This window comes from Amphibalanus amphitrite, unplaced genomic scaffold, assembly GCF_019059575.1.
Source record: "Amphibalanus amphitrite isolate SeventyFive unplaced genomic scaffold, NRLGWU_Aamphi_draft 000090F_arrow, whole genome shotgun sequence".
Taxonomy (NCBI): Eukaryota; Metazoa; Arthropoda; class Thecostraca; order Balanomorpha; family Balanidae; genus Amphibalanus; species Amphibalanus amphitrite.
In genome coordinates this window covers 974,097-997,863 of record NW_024881586.1, presented here as the reverse complement: position 1 = coordinate 997,863, position 23,767 = coordinate 974,097, and the positions used below count along the sequence as shown (strand labels likewise).

Genomic DNA, 23,767 nt, shown 5'->3' with positions numbered 1-23,767 from the left:
TACATTGGGTCAACTGTACATTCATCTGTTCTTCCTTGCCGGTTGTCTTTCTTCCGTTGAGTTTATAAACATCCTGAACCAGAGAATAGTATACCGTTCTCATTTAGCTTCGGAGCTTTGGTTTGCAGCGCCGACAATTTCCCCGCATAGCTTTATGTCTTGCAATGATCCCTGTCTCCTCCTGATGGTTTTTCTATGCAAGGGTTGGATTTGATTGTGGGTTGTCGGGTATCTACGGATTCGCCTTCGAATGGTGGTTTCAGTCGTGCAATTGTCGTTGTTGATTTGGCCCGCTGATTGCTGTTGCAATGTGTTTGCTGCTCACTCTTCCCTTGTTTTCCCGTTTGGCATGCCACTTGCCTCCTTAATTACTGAAGCCGGAGGTGGGCCGCGCCATTTGTTGGCGTCCTCTTTCTAGTACGTGACTTCGGGAAGGTTTGGCCGATCCGCCTCTGCTACCGGGAGCATCCTGAATGGCTGTTAGTCCGGTTATGGATACTCGTTTCAGTCGTTACTGACGCCTCGGTCGCCTCTAATCTCCCGGCTGCGTTGTTGCGCGGCTCCATTTGCTGCGCCATTTTGGGGCGAAATGCCTCGCTGTTTCGCGCATAGCGTGGGAGAGGGAAAGGACGGTCGGGACAGGAACACCTGCTGCTGAGGAATGTGCGCCAGTGAACTCAGCCTGCGTTCAAAATTGTATGCATACTATGGTGAAAAAATGTAATCTCATTACATTTTCAGGCTGACTTTTCTAAGATCGCGACCCCGCGATCAAGACCGGTTACTTTGGTTGAGTGAGTGCCACCCCGCGGGCCCCCCTTTGGTAGTCATTTTACATGTTGGTCAACGCGCGAGCGTGCACAATCCTATTCTAAACATGGCAACACCTACCTTCATACACCCTTGCCCAACACCCTTACCCAGTGGCTGTCAGTTTCTCCTGCTGCCTGGTCCATCGTTCCGGCTCCCTGTCGTCGGAGGGCGTCCGCGAAGATCTGCTGCCTTCTCCGGCGTGGGCGTCGCCGAACGTCTGCTTTCTCGTCTGGCCCCTGGCCTTGTCCTCTGGGTGGTGGTTGGATGGGTCGGTCACCGAGGTTGGTGCTTCTTCGTTGGCGTTGGTCTGGTTCTCCTCGTCTTTCCTCCGTTCTATTGTTTCTGTTTCTCGGTGTCTGTCTGGATTGCCCTTCGGTGGTGTTTGGGCGGTGTTTGTTTGTTTCATGCTGGGTCCGGTGCGGTTTGTGTTCCTCCAGTCCTGGCAGTCATTGTCTGACGCGACGACGGTTGGAGGCTGGTCTCCAATCGTCCGTCTCCGCTCTTCTGTCTGAGTCGGGCAGTGTAGCTTGTCTTCGCCCGCTTGCCTTCACGTTTCGACTGGGTGTAGTTTGGGTTCTTTGATCGCCGTCTGTTCCTTCCTTTCCTCCTTTCTGTCGAGCTGTTCCTTTCTCTTGCTACTTCTTCCAGTCGCCCGCGGGCATTCCTCTCTCTCTCTCCTCGCTCGATCTTGGGTAGCGTCCCGGGTGTCCTTTCAAGCGGGCTTGTGCTCACACACCAGCCGGAGAGACATTCGTCGACCACTTGATCTGCATTTTCCAAGGATATTTCTCGGATCCTGACAGCTGGACGGATTGTCTCACCGCGTTGATCGTCATCCCGTGTCGTTGAATGTAGTCAAAGCCAATGGTACCAATGTGAAGCTGAGAGTGTCTTCGTACTCGACCGGTATTTTGTGTCCTGAAGGAGATTTTAGGATGACGTTGGTCGCTCCTCTCACCGCGAATCCACTGGCCGGCTGGTATCGCTCTGCGGGTTGCACGGGGCAGTGGTAGTTGGTTGTCGTAAGTAGTTGGTTGCGCCCGTGTTGTTTGCGTTGATAGCCTTCCGCCGCCCTATCTTGTCCGCTCCGGCGAGATTCTGTACCTTCTTGTTGCTCTCCCCTCCGGCATAGTCGTCTCTCGTATTCCTCGTCCTCCTCCTCCTCTTCGTCCTCCTCTTCTTCTTTGTCCTCTTCTTCATCCTCGTCCTCCTCTTCATCCTCGTCCTCCTCTTTCTAGTCCCTCTCGATCTGTCGGCGCTGGTTGCTAGGTAGTGGTTTCTATAGTCTGTTTTTATGCTGCTTCTGTCTGTAGTCTTCTTCATGCGGTTTTGACGGTTTATTCGTTGGTGTCCTCCTTTCCCATGGCGTCGTGAATTTCCAGGTAGACACTAGCTGTTCCATTAGCCCTTGGGTCGCGAAGCTTGGGTTACAGCATTTGTAGCAGCTTGGGATTCCTTCCTCTCGATGCCTCCTGCTCATCTGGGTTTTTACCGTCACTTGTTTTGCAATCATTCTTCTCTGGGTCCGTGAACATGCGCCTTTCTGCCGGGTTTATGTGATGCCATCGACTTGACTTGGCCCCACGTTGGGCGCGCCAGTCTGTAGGGGGGCCTCTCTCCTCATTCGTCCGGGGCTCTGTTGCTGTGTGGTTGAGTGCGGGTCGGCTCTGTGCGGACTCTGATCTCTGTCAGCCGCCATCGGTGAGGAGTGCATTTAGCGAGGCCATTTGAGGCAAGTCAGTCTTTGGCGAACACACAGGCACTGCATCATTGGGTTCCACCGCCACAAAAAAACACAGGGGGGCAGTTAAGCGTTTGTTCTGGATCCCTCGGGCATGGTCCATCCCTGAGGATAATAAAAGGGTGCTAGGTGGTCGAACTGATTAACCTAAGCGCAATTGCTCCCGCAGACACTCATCCAGTCTCACACACTTTCACTCATCTGACTCAAACTTGTCCGTATTGCCAAACTGCGACGTCTCGCTTCCCTCCCCCTTTTCCTATCCCTGCAGTCGATCCCACGTCCTAAATTACCTCGGCTCTGGAGTACCCTTGGAACCTTTGAACTTCCACTCTGCCTATCGGAGTTAATCGAAACACATCAATTAATTCTACACATTCCGCCTAATGGGCCCTTTCCACTCATCGATGGTCTACATTTGGGATCACAAAGCACGTCTTACTACGTATTATCTCGCGTCTTACTGCATCTCCCGACGACTTACGGCGTATAACTCGCGTCTTACAGCGTCCTTGCCCTATAACGACTAAGTGACGACTTACAGCGTATAATTCGCGTCTTACGGTATCGTCCCCCGATAACCGGCGTATACTCGCGACTTACGGTATCTCTATCCGATCACCTGCGGTTATTCGCGTCTTACCGCGTCCTTGCCCTATGATGACGACGTGACGACTTACAGCGTATATTTCGCGCCTTATTACGGCTGGCACCGCTTTATTGCGTATTCGCGACTTACGGCGCGTACCGTCCTGGAACCGGGACTAGCGTCTTACGGCGTAACTTTCCGAGGCACCTCGTATTAAACTGCCGTCGCAGCCTACCTAAATAAACAAATGCACAATGTCCCCCAAATTACCCGACTCACCGCGATGTGGATCCGTTCATCGACTAACTGCGGTCACTGGGTTACCATTGTATCGCATATAACGTTCTCTGCCGCTCTGCCGATGGCATCCACCCTGCCAGTGATGGATACGTCCGAGCTTGACGCAGGCCCTTCCTATATTTAAATTTTACCCGAACTCTACTGGAGTTATTCCCGAACCTATCGAGGTGTAAGTACCAGTGAGGGACCTATGTTCGCGACTTACGGTGTCTCCCCGATCACCTGCGTATCGCGTCTTACGGTGTCTCCCCGACCACCAGCGTATCGCGTCTTACGGCGTCTCCCCGACCGCCAGCGTATATCGCGCCTTACGGTGTCTCCCCGACTACCAGCGTATATCGCGTCTTACAGTGCCGCCCTCCGGTCACAAGCGTATGTTCGCGCTTTACTGCGTGCTCCTAGGTGTCTTAGTGTCCCGTTTCCGTTTGCTCCCATGTAACTAGACTTGGACGTTTTTCAGGTCCCTTCTCCCCAATGATGCGTCCTTACCGGCAGAACTTAACGCGCAGGGGCGTGGTCGCATGCTCCTTCCTCTCTTCCGCCCGGGCTAAACACGTCCTATTATGTCGTACGTTCCATTTCTGTCAGGGGTCTCGTTTCTAATCTTAGGTTCCTGGTTATATGTGCGAGAATATCATGCCTACGCGGTGGGCGAATCGTGAATCCTCCAGCCTCCGAAACTTGTCTCCCGTTCCCGCCTGAGTGACTGTACGTACGTGTAGCTGCGTGTTCATCGTAAGGGTAAGAGAAAGAGAGAGAGAGAGAGAGAGAGAGAGAGAGAGAGAGAGAGAGAGAGAGAGAGAGAGAGACACAGATAGAGAAAAGAGAGAGAAAAGGGAGAAAGAGAGAGGAAGCGAGAGATAACGAAGGAGGAAGAGAGAGAGAGAGAGAGATAACGAAGGGGAGAGAGAGAGAGAGAGAGAGAGAGAGAGAGAGAGCGCGAGAGAGAAAGAGAAAGAGAGAGAGAGAGAGAGAGAGAGAGAGAGAGAGAGAGAGAGAGAGAGAGAGAGAGAGAGAGAGAGGGAGAGTGTAGAGGATCAAATCAGAACACTATTGGCAGCGGAGGAATAATCAGCGTCAGCGGTGCTTTACCGTGCACGGCCCCTCCTGGTGAACGTCACGAGTAAAGGCCCTTTGTTACGAATGGAACGGCCTCCAGCCCGATAGATATCTATTATGTTGTTCACTACGAAACCATTTCCGTCACACTACGAAACCATAATTATCATGCCGATACCGAATGAAATGCCTAATCACGAAATTACCGAAGCCACACAAAACAAGGATCACCAACCTTATGCCGAAATTGCTGCTAATTGACTTTAATGAGTTGCAATTACATCCCCAATATTCATCGAAGCAAAATCCTAACGATCGAGGGAACGCTGATTCAAAAGATAGAACCGTAGCGGGGCTTATAAAGTCCCTCCGCTAAAGGCTTTGGCCTGGAAAATAGTGATAATCGCAAGCATTTGCACTTAACAATTGATAAGCACCTTTGCCTACTACGTTGATTTCAATTTCACTGGACTTCACTTTTACGGCAACTCCGGTACGCAAAGTTTAACAATAAACCTGAATACAAGAAAAACTGGTTTTATTCAATCAATAGCACATTATCGAGTTTGCATATTTTTCCCAATTTACGTCTCGTTTTCATATCGACGATTTCCCAAAAAAAAAACTTAATTAATGACGCTCTAGCAATGTTACATAGCTGGTAGGTCTCGCCAGGAGATTAGCCCGCAAAACGATTCACGGCCGAGAACTGTCGAATGCCTTAGGGTGCCGGGTGATAAATCATGAAAAACTATCCTTGTTTACTGTGAAACTCAAATTTATGCACGGAGGTTTCGCGAAACCCAAATATAAGTTGATGGCCAGTCTTTCCCTTAGACTCGAGCTAATTCTCGTAATTGCAAACTCTAAGTGTTAGCGAAACCGGCTTCTGTTTCAATGACTTTCCATCATCACGTTACCCTGAGGCCATCGGTCATCTACACAAGCCGGGTTGACGGTGATCAGTTCTAAACAAGTGTTCTATTACTGAGATCCTTGTGGCCAAGAGCGGTCTAATTAGTTGTTGATCGGGTCGTGCTCAATTGAAGATATCACCAATTATTAGCTATGCAAAACCTGTCCGTATCTTTAATGTCCTAGATGGGAATTTATTGCCGGCTGCGAAATCAAGACATTCAGCATCCCCTTGTCTAAATGATTCTCTAAATGATACCTTCTGCCTATCATGGAGCGAAACCGGGAATAGAAGACTCTGTAAGTTATGTTACTTGACTATTAACCCCGTCGGCTTGTCTTAACGTCGATCAGGCATCTCACATACATATTCTCTACCTGTCAGTGTCTGAGCGTAATCGTGGTCGGCTCGGCCCCCTTGAAAGTGTCGTGTCTGTCCTGCAGACGGCACTACGGTCGCATGTCACGCCGGTAACCGAGGAGGGCTCGGCTTATCGTTTCTGATTCACTCCCTAGATGGCATAAGCGTTCACTCGCATGACAGGGCGGCGGACCGCCCAAGCGTCCCTCCCCCGGGTTAATTGCGCCGCTCGGCCCCACCGGCCGGGCTACCGGGCGGAGTCCCCGCCCCCTATTTGAGTCATCGACCCGTACGGACCAGGCGGAGCGGCAAGCATTCCTTGTGCTGAGATTATTATGGGCTGGAAAATGTGGACGGATGATAACCCGGTCAGTGCTGACCAGGCGACAATCGAACAGCTCCCGTGCGAGCGCTGCGTTGTCTAAGGCAGGATAATAACCCGGTCCGTTCTGACCAGACGACAATCAAACAGCTCCCGTTCGAGCGCTGCATTGTCTTAAGGCAGGATAATATCCCGGTCCGTTCTGACCGGGCGACAATCAAACAGCTCCCGTTCGAGCGCTGCAGTGTCTTAAGGCAGGATAATAACCCGGTCCGTTCTGACCGGGCGACAATCGAACAGCTCCCGTTCGAGCGCTGCAGTGTCTTAAGGCAGGATAATAACCCGGTCCGTTCTGACCGGGCGACAATCAAACAGCTCCCGTTCGAGCGCTGCATTGTCTTAAGGCAGGATCATAACCCGGTCCGTTCTGACCGAACGACAACAAACAGCTCCCGTTCGAGCGCTGCAGTGTCTTAAGGCAGGATAATAACCCGGTCCGTTCTGACCGGGCGACAATCGAACAGCTCCCGTTCGAGCGCTGCAGTGTCTTAAGGCAGGATAATAACCCGGTCCGTTCTGACCGGGCGACAATCAAACAGCTCCCGTTCGAGCGCTGCATTGTCTTAAGGCAGGATCATAACCCGGTCCGTTCTGACCGGACGACAATCAAACAGCTCCCGTTCGAGCGCTGCAGTGTCTTAAGGCAGGATCATAACCCGGTCCGTTCTGACCGGACGACAACAAACAGCTCCCGTTCGAGCGCTGCAGTGTCTTAAGGCAGGATAATAACCCGGTCCGTTCTGACCGGACGACAATCAAACAGCTCCCGTTCGAGCGCTGCAAGGTCTTAAGGCAGGATAATAACTCGGCCGCGAATTGGCCAGACGACGAGGATGTGGAATCAGTTCAGGTGCTTCGGGGTCAGCCTGGTCACTCCCGCGCTCTCCGAGATTAGTGTAGCTGGGCCCGTCCCTTACGCGGTACCTCTCCTCCCGAAAAAAAAACTGCGCCAATCACCGACGGCCGTGCCGGCTGACTCCGCCCATGTTAAGCGAGAGTGGACCCTACCTATCCTTGTACATTTGGAAGAGAACGCGAACAGACATAGATTTTAATGTACTTACGATAACTTCCAAAAAAAAAAAAAACACGCTAAATCGAGGTAACTGTGACTCATCATTATCAAGTTTAAAAGTAACACCGAGGCAAATATCTATTTCACTCTCATTATTACGAGTTAGAGCTTTAACGACGGTCACTAGTACAACAACGACTCGGCGTGATACCTACTGCGTGCGTTTTCCCAGTGTTTGTGTTCCGCGAAGAAACGGCATGCTCACGGGTGAGAGCAGTGTGAAGGGTGATGTTTCGCTTGGTTTTTCAAGTATCGACGGCCAAAACGCTCTCGCTGGGTCTGCTCGTTCACCATTCCGTCCCTAATATCCCCAACAGATATGAGTACTTTTCCAAGATATATTCAATCAAACAAGAAGATATGAAACTCGCAATACAAAAGCAAATGATTAAAAAAAAGAACGGAAAAAACTAAATCGACCGGTAACCTAACAAGTTATTCACACAGTTTTGGGGCGGAGCGAGCCCCCAAGTGGCTACAAAATCTTTCCTGCACTCAAAATCATTGACCCCTTGTATCGGATGAAACCGCTTAGGCTTAAAATCTACCCCTCCCCACTAACTGAAAAACCGGAGTAGGCACACTTTAGATGCCTGATGCATAATTGATGCCCCCCCAAAAAAGGATAATCCTGAAGCGCAATTCAATGCCCACATATCCTGCCGGGCCTGAGAAGCCGGGCGGGCTCACCTCGCCCGCAAAAAAAAAACAAAACATTTGACCCAACGTATTTACAATCTCGGATCGACGTATAGTTCGTCGAACATCGCCATTATCGCGCCACGGTATGATCTAGACCGGGTGGGCGATGTTGACTAAATAAACGTACTCCCTCCCCCGACCGGTAAATGTCTACTAAGGGTTGGACCATACCCGGGGTGGCACCCGCACAAACGGAACGACCAGTATAGATCATAATTGCAACTGGCGGCTAGGGGTGGATATGAGGCGTGGTTACATGGTGAAGGGAGATGCGTTCTGATGTGTCCGCTTCAGACTCACTTGCAACCGATGGTCGCCGAAGATACTGCTGCGAGGCGTAGCGTTGACTGGATCTCGGCTTCCGCGCGGTGCCGCCCGGAGGAGCACTGTTTGCGAGTGACGTCCGGAGGAGCAGTGTGAGGAGGGACGTCCGGAGTAACAGTGAGGGGGAGCGCCGTCTCTCCTCCCCTTTTTATGCTTTCCGTCCTTTCTCTCGATCTTTCGCCTTTCACCGACGCCATTTTGCTGGTTTCTCGCGATTTCGAGGGGCCTTGTGCTCAGATATTCTGTTCTTTGTGAATTTCCTTCGCTTGATTCTGGCCTTAGTTATACAAATTTCTTGTTCCATTTCACGAAAGTTGCAATTGCAAATCCTTTTCTGGAGGCGTTTGCTTGGTTTTGTAGGCGGATGACCTGACAGTATTGCTGTATCTGTGGTCTTCCCATTCTTTATCGGGTTTTTCTTGTGCTGTAATCCGTTAATTTTACTTCAGCTCGGATTGATTTTAAATTTGTCTTCACTTCTCATCTTTGCTTGTTTTGGCCTTCTCTTCAGAAACCGCTCCAGATTCCCTGATGAGAAAATTGCTGTTCTTTCGTGTCTCGGCATGGCGAAATCCAATATTTGCCTCATCTTCAATTTGACGCATAGTCAAGCTCCCTGGATGTTCATCTCTCACAGATGTTTTATCTTTGCTGGTTTAAACGGAAAACTGTTAGCGTGGCTATTCGTTCCGGCTTCTGAAGTGGATGATTTCGAGAAGTCCGGAATGCGGCCACTCGCTGGGTTTTACGTTCATCTTCTGGTAACTTGATCCATTCGGTAAACAGCAGGTCCTTGCAATTTACAAGTGACATGTTGCAGCACTGGGGTTGGGTGATTTTCTGCCGCGCAACGATTTCATCTCCAGTTCTCGATCCATTCCGTGAAAAGCCGGCCCTTCTGAATTTGTTTCAGCTGTGTAAAAAGATATGTTCCACGTTTATCTTCTGGTGACCTGACCCACTCTTTATATTCGGCGGATCCTTCCAATGTGCAATTAACCGGTTCCCTTTTTGCAGGTTGAGTGAATTTCTGCAGCGTCTTGGTTTCATTTCCGGTTAACTTTTCTTCAGATTTGGTGAGCTTTTGTGAGGACTCAACTTTTTGCGAATTCCTTCTCTGTTGATTTAGCTGTTTTGAGCTACACGGGCGATTTCTCTTCTTTTAGTAGTTCTTGATTGTGATTTCGCTATTTTGCATGTAATTTACTAAGCCGCTCATCAACTCAGACAATTTGGTTCCGTTCATACTACCACTCTTCCGCCGATGTTTTGCGTATTTTCTGTGTACTGCCGAGCCGGTATCATGAAACATCTTTTTTTCAGCCTGTTTGCCGGCGGTCGTGCAACCGGGTCAACTGTACATTGGGTCAACTGTACATTCATCTGTTCTTCCTTGCCGGTTGTCTTTCTTCCGTTGAGTTTATAAACATCCTGAACCAGAGAATAGTATACCGTTCTCATTTAGCTTCGGAGCTTTGGTTTGCAGCGCCGACAATTTCCCCGCATAGCTTTATGTCTTGCAATGATCCCTGTCTCCTCCTGATGGTTTTTCTATGCAAGGGTTGGATTTGATTGTGGGTTGTCGGGTATCTACGGATTCGCCTTCGAATGGTGGTTTCAGTCGTGCAATTGTCGTTGTTGATTTGGCCCGCTGATTGCTGTTGCAATGTGTTTGCTGCTCACTCTTCCCTTGTTTTCCCGTTTGGCATGCCACTTGCCTCCTTAATTACTGAAGCCGGAGGTGGGCCGCGCCATTTGTTGGCGTCCTCTTTCTAGTACGTGACTTCGGGAAGGTTTGGCCGATCCGCCTCTGCTACCGGGAGCATCCTGAATGGCTGTTAGTCCGGTTATGGATACTCGTTTCAGTCGTTACTGACGCCTCGGTCGCCTCTAATCTCCCGGCTGCGTTGTTGCGCGGCTCCATTTGCTGCGCCATTTTGGGGCGAAATGCCTCGCTGTTTCGCGCATAGCGTGGGAGAGGGAAAGGACGGTCGGGACAGGAACACCTGCTGCTGAGGAATGTGCGCCAGTGAACTCAGCCTGCGTTCAAAATTGTATGCATACTATGGTGAAAAAATGTAATCTCATTACAACATCATCTCTGATCAAAACTAACACGATATTCGTGATCAGCACCCCGAAAAACCACATAGCAGCCACACTTTACGACTTTCTAACAGGTCCCGATTTTCCCGGTTTTCGGGTCATTGACCTGACCTGGAAGGTCACCCGATGACCTAGGACCTTCAAATTGGGTATCATCGGCTTCCTCTCGTGACGGGCAACACGCTCGTTTTTTCCGCGAAGCCCTAGCTCGATCAGGGGCCAAACGCGAGGGGGGGGTCGTACCCCCCCCCCCCTTGTGCCGTCGAAGGACTCAAAATGGCCTGTGCCGGCGAGGGATAATCGCATTTGTCATGTAAAATGAACCATAAAACATGTATCACACGACACTTTCAAATTGTGACCCTCAGGTGACCCCCAGTGACCTCTGTGACCTGACCTGGTATCAGTGACCTCAGATAGCGAAGTATGTGTTTGACGAACAATGTATGTACAGCCCACCGCAAAAGTAATGTGTGGTTTTACCAATCTCAACGGATGGCTTTGACTGGCGATTTTTTCATGCGGAGTGATAGAAAATAAGACGTCAATTGGTAAGGTTGCAGCTGCATGGTTAACGATACATGTAAGCTACATTCAAAGTTTCATTGTAGTCTGGCTAATCGTTCCTAAGCTTCAGAAGCAGAACATACCCATAACTGAAACCGCTCATTACTTCTGCTGAGGACTGTACACTCGAGGGCAGATTGATGTTCCACCACTCCCCACCCATCGGGCTCCCATGGCTCAGCACTGGCTGCTGCCAGTGGCAGCACTGGCAGCACTGGCACTGGCAGGCAGTGCTGAGCAGTGCTGAGGGCAGGCAACACTGGCAGCAGCCAGTGCTGAGCCATGGGGGCCCGATGGGTCGGGAGTGGTGGAACATCAATCTGCCCCCGAGTGTACCATCGATGGTTTTCAATAACTTACCAATTTACTCGATTTCACAACACATTTCTTGAAATGCCTGTGAACGGTGAAAATCCGACCTTTGACCTGACCTGTGACGTCATCGGTTTGACCTAGGTCAATGAAATTTGGTCACAAGGTAGTTCCCCGGTGGGGCTATCGAACGCCGTTTGAATTTTTAAAATCGGCCGGCAAATATCCGAGATCTAGGGGAGGGGGGCCGAAACGCCCCCCCCCCCACCTACGGGTGGTAGGGTCCGCCGATAGCCCTACGGGGCGCGGGATAACCCTCGCCGGCCGAGGGGGGACGGGTGCCGCCCCCCCCATAGGTTTTTTTCGCGATAGCTCCGAGCACCCTGGCGATAGAGAGCTGAAACTTGACATACCTGATCTTTTGACACCAACCGCATTTTTGGGTCAGGTCAGGTCACTGACCTATGACGTCATAAGTGAACCTCTGCACGGTCTTCAGATGTCGCATCGCAACTTCGCAACGCCCTCACTGCCACAGGAGCTTTCACAGGGAAATGAAACTTGCAGGATCTAGTATCCATTACGAGTCTCACAACTTGTATATCTTGGATTTTTCCTAAAGGTCATATGAGGTCAGGTCATCTTCGTGACCTCACCATAGGGTCAAGGGGGAAAAATAAGAACTGCTATTCTGGCGGCGGGAAAGATCTCCAAATATCTCAAGCACACAGCATCGTGATTTGATGCACTCCTTGCAAGGTTAGATGCGTCACTTTTGCAATGTCGACCTTGCGTGACGTCATTTATGACGTCATCAAGGTCATATTAGTTTTTCGTCAATAACTCCCGATCAAATTGAGTTAGCGAGTCGGGAAAGCCGCCAATGGACTCAGGAAGACCTGCCAAATCAAATGATATGCAACATGACATCTTTCGATCAACTTTGTGACCTGGGGGCGCTGACCTGACCTTGACCTGAGGTCAGCACCCTAAGTTGACCTGACCCAAACAAAAAGTATATCAGTCGACGCGCCTGGGCCAGGCGAACACGATGCTGCCAAAATCGCGGTTCTGCGGCCGTTTTTTTGTGAAGTTATTCAACAAAAACTGAAACGTACCATGAGGCACTTGACTTGACCTCAGAGGTCACCGGTTGACCTAGGACCTTAAAAATCGGGTACCAATCTCTGCGTCTCGTAACGACGCACACGCTCGTTTTTTTTTTTCGCGATGCGCCTGCTCCACGGCGAGGGGGGTCGTACCCGCCCCACCCCCTCGGCCGGCGCGTAGGTATGTAGAAAACCAATAGGTCCGGCGAAGGTTAACTACCGTTGACTTAGAAAGTCCTATAAAATCACATCATATTATAACAGCTCTAGCATATACCTATAGTAGTAGGTAATGCAATTTTTCAACAGACCGAAATGCTGTCCGACGAAAAAATGAAAAGTTTCATTATGAGGGTTATATAACTGTAGTTGAAAGAAATACTTTTTGCCAGAAGCATGGAAATTTAATTTCAAATCGCACGGCATTAAAAGAATTCTCCCTAGCTTGACCGATTTTCTTCAATTTCCTTGCAACTAAATCTGTCTCAAATAGCCCCACAATATGGGGCTATTTGAGACAGGCTAAAACTAAAAAAAAAGTTATTAATTGTTACTAGCTGAACCAAAATGAGCCTATATGAAAGCGGTTAGAGATGAAAGAACTACTTTTTTTGCAATTTACATGCTTTAAAGGAAGGGTGCCACCTTCCGAAATTTTTGTTCTATGAATCTATTTTACTTATTTGAATTTTAGACGTGGTTAGCGCGTCCACAATATACAAAAAACCGAAACATTGCATTTAATACATTGGCCAAAAAAAAAAGATCGTTGTTTATATCACCACTACAACTCAAGGTCGTTTGATGTGGCAGCTAGGACGGCTGGTATATCCTGTTGTCATGGCAACATATCATTCTGCCATTTGCATTGATGGCGCAACTGAGACAAAAAGATGAACAAATAAAAAGGAAGAAGATAACATGATTTGAACTAAGTTGTAGGTAACCAAGTAGGTAACTGTTGGCCATATTTGCCAACAGTTAAAGAACATCAAATAAGTCGAGTAAAGGTTTTTCCTTTACAATGCTTAAGAGATCTATGGAACCCTTCACCCTTCATGCAACTTACTAGAAAAACTTCCCAATTAAAATTTTAAAACTTAAGTGTATACCATAAAGAAAAAATATACCCTTTCAAAATGACAAAACATGCTTCAAAAGTATAACTTTTATACATACCTTTGCTGATTTCATGTTTTATAAAATACCCTTAACACGACGAGGAAATAGTGCTGAAGATTTTTGCCTGCCCGAATGCTGGCAGCAAAACTCGCAAATGATAACTTCACGTGCGGATTCAATGCTGACCGTCTCGAGCATAGGTAAGTGAAGCCGGTTTTTAGGTTCATGTGAGGCTAATCTTGTAAAAACTGCGTTGTGTCCAAAAGGTGGCACCCTTCCTTTAAGAAATATCAACCGTTTTGAAGGATAGGGGCCAAAAACTGTAAAATCCGTTTCAAATAGCCCGTCTTTACGTTACATCCGAATCGAAACCAGGGACGTTCCCCCCTCCGCGAATGTCCATGGCAGAGAAAGGCGTCCTCCTCCCCCTTCCACAAATCTCCTCAGGGTGGAAGAACGCCCTTCACCCGCAGGAAACGCCATCGCATTACATGCTTTTCATTTATTACAGGTTTGTAAATTACAATACAACATTATACAATACAATAAAGGAACGCTTTGAGCAGACACAACATACATAAAAGCGAACTTACCCAGGATTTCATCACCCCCTCCTTCCCCACAACAGCTCACCGCACTCTCTCGCCTACAACTGAATAAACAAATATGGCGGACGAATGTATAGTTACAAAATGGCTACCATATGCTGTCAGAGCTCCTTCAAGACTCGTCATGTGAATACCCGAAGGACTTGTGAAGAGTTGGCCGGATAGAAAGAGTTTAGCCAGAGTTACATCAGCACATTGAAAAAAATATTTCATAATCATCCAGCTGGAGTATAAGAAGAACACGGAAACAGGCACGGACGCCTCTCACAAAATTCTCACAAAAACCTTGGGAAGAATAATAAAAGATTACAACAAGTTTTTGCTGTGGACACGGTGAATAAGTAAGGAGTTGTCGACGCATCAACACACATCAAAGCTGGTAGAGAGTCAACTTTTCTCCCAGTGTAGGCAGACCTTGAATGGTTTCGAAGTTGATGGAATTTCGGTGGCTCCGACTCCGCGGTTCCGGCCTTAGGATCCATAATCGCCTTCCTCTGTAAGTTAAGTATAAGGTAAGGTAATAATTATGGTAAGTAAGGAAAGAACAAGTAAGTGTATAAGGTAAGTATAAGGTAAGAACTCCTCTCCAGAGCGTCTTACCCACCTCGTGAGGTAAGACACTCTTTTCCAACGAAGACACGTCTGTGTCGCTCACTACGTCGGTGATAATGCACAATTTCTACTGCACAAAGAAGGAGAAATAGTTTGTCTATTCTATTGCACACACATTTCATTGGTGGATGCAATTATGCAGAGAGTGTTTGCAATTTCTCTTAATGGGGGCGTTCTACCCCACTCTACCCTACTTATAAACATGATGATGATGGTAATGATAAATCATTGCGCGCAGATGCTCAACAGGCCTGCAGGTCGGACCCAGGATCCAATGCCGCTGAAGGTACCGCAACTTTCGTGTTGATCCGTCAAACGCGTTAGAGGATATTGCCGAAAAACGGGAGGGGGCCCGTAAAGCACCCCCAGTCATGCGCCGGTTAACCCCCGCCCGATTGCGCCTCACCGTCATTGTTCTCCAGTCGGTCCTCGATCCGACGCAACACTCGGAAAATGTCTCGTCTTGTGTCCTGCAGCCGGGAAGCAATGATTTCCTGATTACGCTCAAGATCATGAATCCTTGACTCGATGCTGTCCTGCTTTTCTGTGATGGACTGCCTTACAGATTCGATAGCTTGCAGTATTTCTGGTTTCGCGCCATCAGAAGAGCCATGGTCTTTATGTTCATGAGCAGCCAGAATGGCTTCTTTTGCGTGGTGAATAGTATGCTCTAGCTGACTCTGCCCATCCTTGAGGTGTTTCAGATCACTGCTTATGCTTCCTTGACGGCTGACAATGGTGTCTTTTGTGTCTTGTACCGCATTCAGAAGATCTGCCTGTCCTGATTCCAACTGGTTGATGTCGTTGCCTAGAGCATCGATCTTGGTATCGAGAGCGTTCCCTGTCGATGTCACCGTGCTGATGATTTCGGGCTGACGGCTCATGATGCTCTGGAGACTGCCGACGATGGTGCCCTGAGTGCCCGTTATCATATTCTTAGTGTCCTTGATCGCGTGCAAAATATCATGTTGACCATCGTCTACACCCTCAAAACTGTGCGCTATTTCAATCTGGCGCTCGACAATCATATCTTTTGTGTTGTCCACTGAAGCCAGGAGATTGTTCTGCTTGGTCTGAATATCATCCAGGCTGTTGGTGATTGTCGACTGCCGTTCAACGATGGCACTCTCGGTTTCGGCAAGGTCGGATGAGAGTTTCCTAATGCTCGACACGATTGTGCTGAGACCACTCTGAAGTCCATTGGCTTCACCTCCAATGGCGGTTTTGATCTCTTCGACACCCGTTTCCAGCCGGTTGACGCCCGTTGCAATATCACCCTGCCCACGGATGACTGCCTTCTCGACTCTGCCTAGCTCGGCGTTTAGCCCAGTGATGTCGTTGATGATGGTCCCCTGGCCGCTCGTGAGCATCGTCTTGGTGTCGGCCACGGCGTCCTTGAGCTCCTCTTGACTGGACTGGAGGCCGGTAACGCCCTGGGCGATGGAGGCCTGGCCGCTGAGCACCACGGACCTGACCTCCGACAGTGCCGCCTTGACGCTCTCCTGGTCGGTCTTGAGCCACTGGATGCTCTTAGCGGCGTCGCCCTGTGCCTTCAGCAGCGGATGCAGGTCACAGACGTCGGCTTTGCCGCCACCGCAGCGACTGATGACGTCCTTCTGAAGCTGACTGCGCTGCTGGGCCAGCTCTATGCTCACGGCCGACAGCACGTTAGCCGTGCCCACTTGGATGTCCCCTTTCGTGGCACAGCTCAGTTGGCTGCCAAAGAAGTCACGCCGACGCCCCTCGCGCTGTGTGGCTGACCCGTTGGTGGGGGCCGCCTCGGAGGTCACGTTGGCACTTGCAGCATCATGCGGCTGCTGTGGAGGGGCGGCGATGGCTGCTCCCGCGAGCTGAAAGGAATAACGGCGCGTTAGAGCACTGCTGCTGGCGAACAGAAGAGCAATAACGATATCACAAAGCCGAGCCATAAGCCAACTCTATATACTATAATAATAAATCTATATAACTCTATAATATAATACGATAACTCGTACATCACAATAATAAACGGCAGAAAACAAACAACTGGGATAGGTTTATATTTATCAGCATAATAATAGCCGTTTTCACGACGGGCTATCCGCCAATTAGTGCAACCCTACCTGATAGCTACTAAGAGACGCTCTGAACCTAATTTGACCAAATCTGCACCTAATCTGCACCAGACGTGCACCAAATGTGCACCAGATGGCCGTCGTGAAAACGGCTAATATTGATATATAATTATGTTGATCAATGTAAGATATATTTATACAGGTTAACAATCGCCTATTTTGGTAGATGCGACGTTGAGGATAGTTTTATATGCAAGCGTTATTCTAATCTATCCCAAAGATCTTACGATCACGCCAAGCAGGCCAGTGAGCTTCATCTTGACTTTTGCCCTGCTGGCAATGTTCTGTCCTCTGCAACGCGTCCGTTCGCCTTTATACCTGCGCGGCTCTCGAGGCAGCCGGTACCGATACAACTGCCCCAGACTCGTCTGACCACTCTTCCTACCGGTGACAAGAATAAGAGCGGAAGCACCGGTTTTCTAACGAGATTGCCACTGCCCACCGCAGAGACATTGGTGTGTAGGCTATCATCAACGCCGTCTAATAGGGACTGCACAGTGCACATTGCACCATCGAAGGGTATGTGATATTATAATTAGTTCAAGAACGCGTGTGCTCCAGGAATGTTTACCGTACTTGAGTCAAACGGCTCATGACGTCGCTGTCTTAAAGGGACCCTCCCACCTACAAAAAAGTAAATGAATTGGCATGAAAGTGATGTCGCTCGGTTCAGAAAGAGCAAAAATGAATATCTACCAAATTTCATCGAAAAATATTCACCGGTTTTCAAGATATTAGACTTTTACTTTTGTTTACTTTTTGGGATCTCCGCTGTTCCTAGCGACTTTATTTGAAAGTGCGGCATTTGTTGCGCGCAAAGCAGCATATACCACCGCGTGCTGCCAAACGTTTTAGTAAAAGATTTAAAAATCGTTAGATCTCCGCTGACGTCACAAATTCTAAGGGGGCATACCAATGCATTAGCCCCTTAGAATCCGGAAACTGCAAGTTTGAAATTCCATATCTCCGAATTAAAGCATTTTTCGATGTTGTGAATGCCCAAACCGGTATTTTCAGGCCATGGCCACCAATTTGGCTATCTCAACTCAAAACTAATGTTAAGGTGGGAGGGTCCCTTTAACAATTTGCAGTCGCGGAAGTTGCCAAGATACGGATGAGGCGCCGGAAGCAGAATCTGCCCCCTTTGTTTCGCTATTATCTTCCAAACGCGTCTGGCCAGCTACGTGTAACTTTCAGTACCTCATGGTGCATTAACCCGCGCCCCATTGGGGTCTGCCGAGCAACGCGCCCTGCTGGGGGGGGGGAAATTTGCCCCCCCCCCTCCCTAAGATCTCGAGAACCACGCAACCTAGCGACAAGCGGCAAACGGTGTTGGATAGCCCCATCAGGGAACTACCTTGTGACCAATTTTATTGACCTAGGTCAAACCAATGACGTCACAGGGCAGGTCAAAGGTCGAATTTTCACCAGACCTTTCACCAGACAGTTTACAGATATTTCAAGAAATGCGTTGTAAAATCGAGTAAAATGCATTTCAATGAAAATTATCGATGGGGAAATGTTCTTTAAACACATATTTTGCTATTTGAGGTCACTGATACCAGGTCAGATCACAGAGGTCAGGTCACTGAGGGTCACAATATGAAAATAGGTAAGTGATGCATTTTTATGGTCCATTTTATATGCCAAATACGATTATCAGGGTCAGGCAGCCTTTGGGGTCAGTTTAGCTTATGTTCTGATGAAGGTCAGGTCAAGGTCAGGTCAAGGTCAGGTCAAATTAGGTCAAATTTCAAAGTTGATATTTTGCATAAAATGGGTATCGATTCGATGCAGCTCGTCACGGGAAGTTCAATGGTGGTCTTTGTTTTGCGCTACGTGGTCTAGAATTGCTAAAGTTCAAAAATTTGACGTCATCAATTTTAAGCAGTTTTTTCGCTATAACTTGGGCAAAAAAGGATATATCGATCCAAAATTTAGTATGTATATAGAAGAGCGCAGGGACTATCACATATATTCCGGTTTTTTCGAAATTCGTAAAAATTTTTGAATTTTTTTTTTGAGTTTTTCTAAAAAAAAATCATTTTTTTGAATTTTTGAGGGCTAAAAACCCAAAATTTTGAAAATCCGAGAGTGCTAAAAATTTTGTGTGCTAAAAATTGAGTTCAAAAATTTGACGTCATCAATTTTAAGCAGTTTTTCGCTATAACTTGGGCAAAAAAGGATATATCGATCCAAAATTTGGTATGTATATAGAAGAGCGCAGGGACTATCACATATATTCCGGTTTTTCGAAATTCGTAAAAATTTTTGATTTTTTTTAGTTTTTCTAAAAAAAATCATTTTTTTTTTAATTTTTGAGGGCCCAAAATTTTGAAAATCCGAGATAGCAGTTTTGTAGTGCCACTTTTTGTCTACATGACCATATAAGGAAGTAGGAACTTTGAAATAGCTTGGTAACTCTAGATTTGGTGAGCGTTTAAAGATTGCATGTTTTTTGCTCATTTTTGCTCGAACATGACCTCAGTTTGACCTTAATAACTCCTGACCTAAGGTGACCTAAGACTTGAAATGTTGTGTGAAGGTGTCAAATTGATGCCCAGGAAGGTACTGAAAATTTCTCAGGAACAAGAGCTCAGGAACACGATGGTGCTATTTATATCGGTGTAACTATACGATGTCAAATACGTACTGACAAATTGATTTGAAAAAAAAATTATAATTGTGAATTTTTTGCAATAATGCGTATAACTTTGCAATTTTTGAAGATTATTAGCTAAAACTTGCTAGAGTAAGTCATAAGCATGTGTTCTATCATATATATTTCGCTTTTTTCGAAAAGTCAAAAAGTTTTTGAAAGAATATTAAAATATAGATTTTGAATTTTATTATATATAATTGTCAAAATTTTCAAAATTTTGAAAATCCGAGAAATCAGTTTGATAGCACCGTCTATTCTGAGTCCTTTCATGCAAAGAAATTGGATCTAGCTTTAAAACTGAGCTCTTGGGAGCGATTGCCGTGGTTCAATGTTTTGCGTCGAAATCGCCCGAACGTGACGTCACTCTGACGTCATTTCCGGCCGACCTATGGTAGCTACGAATTTCATATTTTGACACAAGGTGTCAAACTGATGCAGCCGAAGGTACTGAAAGATTGGCGTCGATACGTCAAGCGGTTTGGAAGTTATTGCAGAAAAACGGGAGGGGGGCTATGAATAGCCCCCCCCCCCAGTGGGGCGCGGGTTAAACCGCGAGTAAGTAGAACAAATCTTTTAACCCACGAATTGCTGAGGGGGAGGGCGTTAAACGCCCACACTTTTTTCGCCGCGCTATAGCATAAAAACGACGCGCCGCAGGCGCGCGAAAATTTGGGTACCTGCAGTAGCGGCGGAACACCTTCAAGTGAGGGGGGGGGGGCACTGCCGACTTTTGGTCCCATTCTTTCCATGCAACTAGCCCCTTAGTTAGCCCCTTCTTTCCATAGGGCTAATGTTAAAATGCCAAAATCAAAGGGGGCACGGTGCCCCGGTGCCCTCCCCGTTCCGCCGCCTATGGGTACCTGTAAGGTTTTGATTGAAGTTTATTGTGACAAAGTTTCAAAAAAAAAAAAATCGGTCGGAAAACTTTTGAGATATCGAGAGTTTAGTGACTTCATGATTTCTGAGTTTTCAACCAAAAACGGCATATGTTCAAAAAATCATATAAAATCACAGAATAAAGATACATACATGCCGTAAGGCCATCATACTGCCAATACCATGTACAATCAAATGGCTGTCTTCGATTTTATACCTATTATCGTTCCGCATTTTCCAAAATCTTGAACTGAATCTTGGCAATTTCTCTTGACTACTCCACAACCATGATACCTACATGCATTTCTTAAGTTGAACTTTTTTAACCAAAACCGTACACATATGATAAAATGAGTGTCACCTTCGTGTTTTACGCCCAAAGTTGCCCATAAAACATGTGTCACGGGCTGCGAATATCAGTTTTGATTTTCGGGGATATGTGTCTACCTGGTTGACCTGACCTTGACCCTGACCTATGCTTGACTGACCCCTACATGGAGCTGATGCTCTTGTAGGCCTTATATGAAGGCTTGTGCACCGTTTTGACAGAGTTTATGACGAGAGACACCCATTGCGAGGTTCTGAAGTCCATGCTACTGAAAGCCCGATTTGAGGTGTTTGACCTGACCTTGACCCGACCTGTGGCCTCAAAATTCAACTTTAAAGTACTCATCTGAAGCGTCTCGTCGCGTTCTTCCGTTTGCCGTCTCGTGCGGGTGCGTTTCGCTGCGCCCATATTGGCTCTCGAGTTATCGGCTGGGGGCGTTTAACGCCACCCCCCCCCCCATCAGCAAACGGGAGGTGGCAAAAGACCCCAGCAACTGCCGGGTTTAAAATATTTTTCTACCTATGGGCGGTTTAATAATTTTATCCCGTACCGCCGATATGGTTCGGGCGCTTAATCCAATTCCGGGCGGGCTCTGAAAGGTTCGATTCTGGGCGGGGGGGGGGGCTTTTCGGCCCCCCTTCAGATCTCAAAAACTACACATCGCAGCGACAAACGGCAAACGGCGTTTGATAGGTCGTTTAAAGAGCTACAACTTTTACATAAAACATTTTCAGTTCAGGTCAATATTGAGGTCACCAGAGGTCATCAACGATAAAATGTTTTGCAGTTAGTTACGTATATAACTTTTAAAACTAATAAACATAGAGAAATAAAATTAATACATTTTTTTGTTGCTCTCGTCGAGGCGATGCGAAATAAGCATGCGATGACCTTTACAGGTCAATTTGAAATTTGACCCGAGGTCAAGGTCAGGTCATTCATCAATGAGGCTGTGGGGTATGGTCATGCTGCATACCAAACGACGCGCCTAGACCAGGCGAGCAGTTTGGTACCACTTACAAGTCTTTAGCACCATCATGTCGTGATTTATTGACAGAAAAACGATTTATGACGTCACATGACCTCAGGTGACCTTTCCCGTTGCCCCTGTCAATTAGCGGCACTAGGATCATCACCGATGAGATAATCTTCCATAATACTGAAAGAATTGGGTGGTTTTGACTCGTTTACACGAAGCAGGAGGCGTTTCAATATTTTCTCATAGGCTTGCAATGTAAAGGTCACGAGTCTGGCATGACCTCAGGTCACAGATATAAAAATTCAGAGATACACAAATTGCACACACTGGTACCCTAACTAAAACCTGAAGAGAAGAAATTGGTTGGTCAAAAACTCTAGCTCTGGCGTGATTGCAAACTTTTCTGAGGTGGGTCACCAAACCGCCTCTGGTGACCTGACCTGAACTGACCCGGCAACTTTTTTTGTCAAAATGTGCGCAAGGAATGTTTAGAAAAAGTCACCGAGTATGAGCTTTCAGTCTTGCGGCGTTTGGCAATGGCACAAGAAAAGCCTGAAGGGGGGGGGGCCTTAAAGGCCCCCCGCCCGGAATAGGGTTAAAGGTAAAAAATACATATTATATAAAAAACGGCAAAACTCAGACTACACGAAATGTCTATTAGACGTTTAACAGCTTGTTAATCGTCTAGACGTTTAACAAATCAGTGAAACGACATCTGATGATTTACTCTCTTATCACGTGAAGCAATTGTTAACACTGTCTTCGGTGCGGGATGACACCTTATAGTTATATGAGTATGACACTACATGTATGTAATATAATTTCAAATTCCACCTTGCTTGGAAATAGTACTTTTTTCATATCATCTAATGCTTCTGTTGCAGGAACCCAGGACCACCAGCGGTGATCACACCACACGTTGCACTCTGTTACCCGTCCTCGTTTTGGGAGAAACTGCCACTCGACTGTTAACAGGCCTAATCCATCATATCCGTATTAGCAGAAGGAGCGTGTTACCGGCTGCGCACCGGCTTCCCGCTGCAAACCGGACTGGCGGGGACATTGAGACGTGACGGAGGTCGAGGAGAAGAAACATCACTCAATTGCGTCAGTGTCACGCGGCAGATCAGCCGCCATTGTTCGATTGAAGCCAGGGAGCCGTGGACACGTGTGCCACTTCTGAGCTCTGAGAAATAAATTCACTAGCGGACAGTTTCACCAATGTTCCACCCTACTTCTAAAATAGAATTTCCCGCTAGCCAGGAAGAGGAAATTGTGTTCAAGCTTTTTGTGTCTTGTATGCATAGATTGATGAAAGAGAATTACTCACCCTTCTCGCGATGGTAAGAGTTAGTTAGGTACTAAGAATATGATGACAGGCACCCGCGGCACCATTGCACCGTAGGCAGTCGTCAAACCACCGTATATCGTCAGCCGGAAGTTATCGGTACCGCGGAACATCGGCAAGGGACGCGCCTTGAAGGCAAGGTTGAGATGTTTTGGGCTCGAAGATGGGGAGGGTGGTGGATCCTAGTGATAGGGTGATTCTGTGCAATACTTGTGTTTATACATAACTAATATCGGCGACAAATACATCATTAACTCGAATGTTTCCCTGCAATGTGTAATATATAATACTGAACAGTGAACGAGGCCGGTGTAAATAAATTTTCAAGACCGAGGTTCTTACTGAATTTTTGAACGAGGCCGAAGGCCGAGTTCAAAAATCAGTAAGGACTGAGGTCTTGAAAATTCATCACCGGCCGAGTTTGGTATGTATTTTACTGTATGCCAACGATAAAATAATTGTCTGGACCGAAGCTCTTATGCGTGGTTCACACCGGATCCGTAATGACCGTTACGTGCCGTAATGAATACGTCGGCGATTAAATAATATCTTGAAAGTGGAGGGCACAATGCAACGCGCATGCGTAGTTCCATTTTTTGGCGACGTAACGCCGTATTCGTTACGGATTCGGTGTGCACCGGGAATTGCCATGTTGAGCGCCGTCCTTCGAATCAAGTGCGCCAAAACTATTTTGCTTATAAACAATCGAAAAATGGGCTAAAGCTAAGAGCTGTTTCTTAATATCGGCGCGTCAGAATTTTAA

The 23,767-nt window shown here is 47.4% G+C and overlaps 1 protein-coding gene across 2 annotated transcripts; it reads right to left on the bottom strand.

The window, feature by feature from the left end:
• Positions 1–13,973: 13,973 nt before the first annotated feature.
• Positions 13,974–17,097, bottom strand: LOC122380036. Of its 2 annotated transcripts, XM_043362778.1 has the most exons (3): positions 17,039–17,097; positions 15,104–16,547; positions 13,974–14,579 (listed from the first exon to the last, which is right to left on the bottom strand). In XM_043362778.1, the coding sequence occupies exons 1-3, from the start codon at positions 17,066–17,068 to the stop codon at positions 14,557–14,559; spliced, it is 1,497 nt and encodes a 498-aa protein (XP_043218713.1). In that variant the 5' UTR covers positions 17,069–17,097; the 3' UTR covers positions 13,974–14,556. The 2 variants fall into 2 exon arrangements, with proteins under 2 accessions (XP_043218713.1, XP_043218712.1); XM_043362777.1 differs by having other exon boundaries at positions 13,974–16,547.
• Positions 17,098–23,767: the final 6,670 nt, after the last annotated feature.